The sequence below is a fragment of the Zingiber officinale genome, chromosome 2B (genome assembly GCF_018446385.1).
Source record: "Zingiber officinale cultivar Zhangliang chromosome 2B, Zo_v1.1, whole genome shotgun sequence".
Lineage (NCBI taxonomy): Eukaryota > Viridiplantae > Streptophyta > Magnoliopsida > Zingiberales > Zingiberaceae > Zingiber > Zingiber officinale.
Genome location: NC_055989.1, coordinates 156,049,776 through 156,056,272, shown reverse-complemented (window position 1 = coordinate 156,056,272; position 6,497 = coordinate 156,049,776). Strand labels below are relative to the sequence as shown.

At 50.8% G+C, this 6,497-nt stretch overlaps 1 protein-coding gene across 1 annotated transcript; it reads right to left on the bottom strand.

Moving 5' to 3' along the window:
* Positions 1 to 3,707: 3,707 nt before the first annotated feature.
* On the bottom strand, positions 3,708 to 4,606 carry LOC122048901 (MAP7 domain-containing protein 1-like). The gene is made up of 3 exons (XM_042610416.1): positions 4,552 to 4,606; positions 4,177 to 4,504; positions 3,708 to 4,032 (listed from the first exon to the last, which is right to left on the bottom strand). The coding sequence occupies exons 1-3, from the start codon at positions 4,604 to 4,606 to the stop codon at positions 3,708 to 3,710; spliced, it is 708 nt and encodes a 235-aa protein (XP_042466350.1).
* Between the last annotated feature and the right edge of the window lie 1,891 nt (positions 4,607 to 6,497).

The window sequence follows — 6,497 nt, the reverse complement described above, 5'->3', positions numbered from 1 at the left end:
AAGGTGTCTCGCAGCTGCTACATAGATATGGTCCGGGTAGAGGCGCGTAAAAGCCGGAGGACACAGGATGGGGGAGTACACGCTATCCAAGAGGAGCCTCTGCCTATTGCAGAGGAGCCTATTCCTTGGGAAGAAATTCGGCTGCATGCGGACCGAGCAGAGAGCATCACTGGCATTGCCAGTGACTTACCACCGGAGCTTAAGTCGGAGCTGATACAATGCCTGATCCGCAATAAAGACATCTTTGCTTGGTCCCCGGAAGAACTGCCCGGAATCAAACCAGAGATAGCCGAGCACAAGCTACATCTGATGCCCGAAGCCCAGCCGGTCAAGCAGAAGAAGAGAAATTTCTCCGCTGACCAAAATAAAATTATCCGAGCTGAAGTAGATCAGCTCAAGAAGGCGGGACATGTTCAGGAGGTGCAATTTCCGTCCTGGCTTTCTAACGTGGTGTTGGTGAAGAAGCCTAATAACAAGTGGAAGGTGTGCATCGACTTTCGCGACCTCAACAAAGCCACCCCTAAAGATTGTTATCCTCTCCCGCGGATAGATCAGATGGTGGATTCAACTGCTGGCTGTGAGAGGATATGCATGATGGACGCTTATCAAGGATATCATCAGATACCCTTGGCCAGGGAGGATCAGGAGAAGGTTAGCTTCATAACGGCTGATGGTACTTTCTGCTACACGGTCATGCTGTTTGGACTCAGGAATGCTGGGGCTACCTACCAAAGGATGATGGACAAAATCTTTCGGAGTCAGATCGGGCAGAACGTGGAGGTCTATGTAGATGACATCTTAATCAAGTCCCCCCGGGCATCCAGCCTAATAAAAGATGTAGAAGAAACTTGTGGGACTCTGAGGCAATATGGTGTAAAGCTGAATCCCCTGAAATGTCTGTTCGGTGCCAAAGGAGGAAAGTTTCTGGGCTATCTAGTGACCGAACGAGGGATAGAAGCCAATCCTGAGAAGGTGCAGGCACTCCGGAATATGCAGATCCCTCAGAATCTGAAGGAAACGCAGAAGCTGGTCAGCAGGATAACGGCGCTGTCTCGATTCATCTCCAGATCTGTAGATCGAGCCGCTCCCTTCTTCAAAGTACTCAGGAATGTAGCCAAGTTTTAGTGGACGGAGGAGTGTACACAGGCTTTTGAGGAGCTAAAGAGATACCTGGAGTCTTTACCAGCGCTGTTCAAACCTGTTGTTGGAGAACCCCTCTGGGTCTATTTATCGGCCACCCCCGAGGCCGTGGGGGCCGTGCTAGTTAAAGAACAGGATAATGTACAACGACCGGTGTATTTTTTCAGCCATCTATTAAAGGGGGCTGAGTCTCGGTACACAGCCCTGGAAAAGTTGGTCTACGGACTTGTTCTCATGGCTCGGCGCCTCCGACCATATTTTTTGGCACATCCTATTACCGTCCTAACGAACAGTACGATGGGGCGGGCTCTTACCAAGGTGGAGGTAGCAGGTCAACTTATCAAATGGGCAACCGAGCTAGGGGAATATGATATACATTATCAGCCCCGGACCGCGATCAAGGCGCAGGCTCTGGCGAATTTCCTGACAGAGGTTTATCAAGCGGATTCGGAGGAGGTTTGGAAAATTTATGTAGACGGGTCGGCTACCCATCATGGAAGCGGTGTAGGTGCACTTCTAATATCTCCGCAAGGAGACATTATGCAGCTGGCTGTACGGCTAAATTTCAGAGCTACCAACAATGAGGCAGAATATGAAGCCTTACTAACAGGCCTGCAGGCAGCTCGGCATGTGGGGGCAAGCCGGGTCGTAATATATTCAGATTCCCAACTGGTAACTCAGCAGGTGACCGGGCATTTTGAGGTAAACAACGAAAAGATGCAAATTTACAAGGAAGCCTATGAAAAGATGAAGGAAGAGTTTAAAGAAGTCACAGTCACCAAGATCCCCAGGTCTGAAAATGAAAGGGCAGATGAACTAGCTAAAATGGCCAGCTCCCTGACTACTTGGGCACTTGACAGATCTATAGCGCAGACCTTCCTCATAGCTCAGGTCGATCTGCAAAATAACCTGGGAGGAGTAATTGATTGGAGGGCGCCCATAATGAGTTTCCTCCAGCAGGGAATTGTACCCGCCAACTTAGAAGAGGCACGTATGCTCAAGAGACAGGCCCACTCCTATGTTATGATTGGAGACCAACTGTACAAAAGGTATTTCTCCAGGCCTCTGCTCAAATGCTTGAGTATGGAAGAAGCAGACCAGGCCTTACGGGAGGTACACTTGGGGTGCTGTAGCAATCACGCAGGTGGGAGAACGCTGGCTCAGAAAGTACTATTGGCCGGGTATTTCTGGCCTACCTTACAGAGGGACGCACAGAAGCTGGTGAATACTTGTTTGTCATGCCAAAGGTACCAGAACTTGACGCACCGACCTACAGAGCTACTGAGAACTTCTATAGTGTCTTGCCCGTTTGACCAATGGGGTATGGATATCGTGGGACCTTTCCCGATGGCCACAGGACAGAGACATTTTTTGTTGGTAGCAGTAGATTACTTCTTCAAGTGGGTAGAGGCGGAAGCTCTGGCCAGAATTACCGAAGATGCGGTGATCCAGTTCTTGTGGAAGAATATCTTTTGCAGATTCGGCTTACCTCACAAGTTAGTGTCGGACAATGGCAGACAATTTCAAGGACGCAAGATACAAAATTGGTGCAAGGGGTTCGGCATAACTCAGGCTTTTACTTCGGTGGCGCATCCTCAGAGCAATGGTCAGACAGAGGTGGTCAATAGAGAAATAGTGCGAGGGCTCAAGGTCAAGCTAGATCACACGGGAGGCAGTTGGGTGGACGAACTGCCGAGCATTTTGTGGGCTTATCGTACGACACCCCGAGAAAGCACAGGTCTGACACCTTTCCACTTGGTATATGGCAATGAAGCAGTGGTGCCTCTGGAGGTCGGGATACCATCCGTCAGAAGGTTGATGTACGACGAAGGGAACACAGAGCGACGACTGGCCGAATTAGATTTCATCAGCGAAATTCGCGAGCAAACAGCTGCCAGGCTGGAAGCCTATAGACAAAGGATGGGACAGAACTATAATAGAAGGGTGATCCCTCGTTTCTTCGGAGAAGGTGACCTGGTCTGGAAGCAGGTGAAACCCTTAGGGGAAGTGACAAAGTTAGCGCCTCAATGGGACGGACCTTACAAAATTGTCAAGAAGTTGGCATCGGGGGCCTATTATTTGCAAGACGCTCAAGGAAGGAAGCTAGATCGACCTTGGAGTGCTAACTACCTACAGTCCTATCGGGTGTGAGGGATGCCGACCCTGTTAATGTAAGCCAGGTCGACCGAAGGGGCTGTGAATAGTATGGTAGTCAAGCCAAAACTCAAAGATACGTATGTACATGTAAAAATTTCATCAGTTTAAATGGTTGGTACAGATCATTTGAAAGGAGAAAAAATTTCATCCGGGAAGCCTTGGATGATTTCGTCGGGATTCAAAAAGTCTGCGGGAGGAATGGAGCTCAAGAAGTCCTGTGCGTGGAGTTGTCTGACAACTCCAGCCGCCGTGTAGGGTATGGTCGCGGAAAAGCGTGCCCCGGCCTGGGATAAAAATTCAGGAGAGGTCAGATAAGACATGCGACTACGCAGGCAACGAGCCTCCTCTCCTTCTTGATAGACCGCCAGGGCGGTAGATACTCCCGTCAAAGCCGCTCGGGACTGGGATAGTTATGCTCTCAGAGCCCTCAGTTCAGCTGCTTGAGTTTCCAGTTGAGCTGCCTGGACCTCCAATTTCTGGTTCCTCTCCTGCGGAAGGGTATCCTTGGACTGAATTTCCTGAGCCTGATGGGCTAGTTGCTGCTGATACCCCGCCTCAGAGGCAGCTCTTTCCTCTTTTACAGCTCGGAGCTCATCTTTAACCTGTGACAGGGACTTTTTCTGCCGGTCGGTCTGATTGGTTAAGGCTTGGATTTCTGCTCGCAATGCGTAACTAGCTTGGGCCGGGTCATTCAGTTGCAGCTCTAATTCAGAAACTCTTTCTCGGAGTTCTTTGCTTTCATGATGAAGGGTGTGGAAGGATTGGTTCAGCACCAAAGATTCTGCGTGAGTCTGGGCGGAAGACATAACCTTCAGTTAAGGCAATACAATAGCAAGGGTAAGGTGAGGAGTACGTACTTTGACCCAGGACTTCGAGAACCTATCCATCTGGACTAACGGCGGTGCGCTACCCATTTGGCTCATGCTCTCTGCCCACAAACTGCCGAGGCAACCTTTCATCATCAGAAGGCTCGTGGGGGCGTCGTGCCGACGAGCTAGAGCAGCTTCAGAGGGGATGGTGGTCCTGTAACGATGGCGGGCGGAGGAGGAAGGTCGAGAAGGGTCGGCGTCGGAACCAGGAGCAGGAGGTGGCTCGGGAACGGGCTCAGTTGGTGCTGTGGCGTGAGGCTCGTCTGAACTGTCTTCCTCGACAGGAGTAGGGGCAGAGCGGAACGCAGCTGGTCTTCCCCTGTAGGGGTTCGGAGAGGCTGTCAGACAAAGAAAACAAAAATAAAGAGGGAAGTGGTGTCAGAGCCAGCCACGACGGCAGCAGGGGGCAATATGGTATTATAAGGAACAGAATCAAGCATTTATGAAGTCAGATCTGGTCTTCGACGTCGTCTATGAAGCAAGGGCTGGTCGTCAGGGTCAGAATCATCAGAACGGGGCTGACGCTGTGAAAAGGCTGCAGCACCCCGGTCTGTGGCGCCCCGACCAGATGAGCCCCGACCTGCACGATGAAGGGCTGCGCGACCACGTCTGGAGTCCCGGAAGGCTCCTCGGAAGACACGTCTGGCCGGAAAAGCAGCTTGATCCCGACCCCGACCTCGGCTCGAGGCGGCATGTGAAGGAGAAGCGGCGTGTGAGGCAGGGCTGGGAGCAGGCTGAGTCGCTGCCCCGAATGAGGCGGATCCAAGATGAGGGAGTAGTCTCCTATCCAAGATTGCCCGACCGCGCCGCATTATTTCCAGATCACTGAGGGGCAAGGGCAGAACCTCTGACGCACGATGCAAAACCTCAGCTGAAGGCGCCAACACGAGAAGTCATTCTCACAGGGAAAGTGATCGAAAAGGAGGCACTCAACACGAATTTACCTAAGGAGCGCGGTGTGTCAGAGGTAGAGTGGCTCAGCCTGAAAAAAGAAAGTAGATCTTCAGATAGTAGTCTTGTCAGATTCAAGGGCCAATCCTCCATTCGAGTAGCAGCCGTAGCATAGGGGAGATCCATGTGGAATTCGTCCAGCGCCGGAGTCAGAGGCAGTTCAGGTTGCCAATGCATGGGCCAGTCTGTTTCCTCTGGAAACCGGAGAAAAAAGAACTTTTTCTTCCAGTTAGCACTGGGAGGAGGAAGGGGAGAAAGAAAGCAGTTTGGCTGCGGGCTTGGAAATCAAAAAGACCGTTGGCGTGCCGAGCGAGAGCGAAGAAGCAGTGAAAAAGGGGAGCTGACCAGGAAACCTCACAAACTTCGCAGAGTATTACGAAGCCACATAGAATCTTTATGGAATTGGGAGTTAGCTGACCTAGGGGAATCCTAAAGTAGCGACACACTCCAGACAAAAAAGGATGAGGGGGCAGACGAAGGCCAGATACAAATTGTTCAGTAAAGAAAGTACACGAACCAGGCGGAGGATCGAAGTACAGGTTCACACCAGTGGGGATGATGGGGCAAAAGCTAGTAGGGATTTCATAGGTATACCGTAGGTCATCCCAATCCAACTCAGCGAAAGTCGAAGTGCCTGGAAAGTGCTCCGCCCACGAAGAGATCCAAGAAGGAGAGGCCATTGCAGGAGAGATTATCTCAGGAGACAGAAAGAACAGACGAAAAGAAGGGGCGTGGAGAAAAGGAAGGAGCGCGGCGCAGTCTCGGGAAAAATCAGTAGGCGGCGACGACGTTTGAGTGCTCTGTGGTGATGGCGAATCATAACAGAAGGGAGAGAGGAAGAAGATACTTATAGGTATGGTGGAGGAAGGATATTTTGGTAAGTTAATAACGGACGGTTGATACAGGGGCGGAGACAGACAGGGAGCGCTCTGTGATGAGACTCGAAAATATAACCAGAGGGCATTATAGGAAAGGTAAGGGCTCGAGGTACGAGGCGCCTCATGAGGTACGAAAAAAGAGGAAAGAGAAAAAAGGGAAAAAGGGCACACTCAGCTCAGCTAGCTTTTCGCCAAACAAGTGACTGCCTCGTAAGGACAAAGGTGCACGGAAGCAGCCATCAGAAAGAAAGGTGGAGCAGGTCGGCGGGCTTCATGGACATGCGTCAAAGATAGAAAGTAAAAGTTGGCCCTCGCCAAGCTCGGTATAGAAGCGATTATTGGGAAGGGAGCGATGTAGCAAAGGCAAAATAAGCAAGGGCAAGCTAAGTACAACCATCCAAAGTTCGATAAGATCATGCGAATAAATACAAGCACGGAAGGTTCAGCATCAACACATAATAGGTGAACATTATAACATATCGCCAATCATACGACATCCGGG

Coding starts and splice junctions, on each gene's coding strand:
- LOC122048901 (XM_042610416.1), bottom strand. CDS start 4,606: ATGCTTGATTCTGTTCCTTATAATACCATATTGCCCCCTGCTGCCGTC. Junction 4,505..4,551: donor CCCTGCTGCCGTCGTGGCTG/GCTCTGACACCA, acceptor TTTGTCTGACAG/CCTCTCCGAACCCCTACAGG. Junction 4,033..4,176: donor CCGTTAGTCCAGATGGATAG/GTTCTCGAAGTC, acceptor TCATCATGAAAG/CAAAGAACTCCGAGAAAGAG.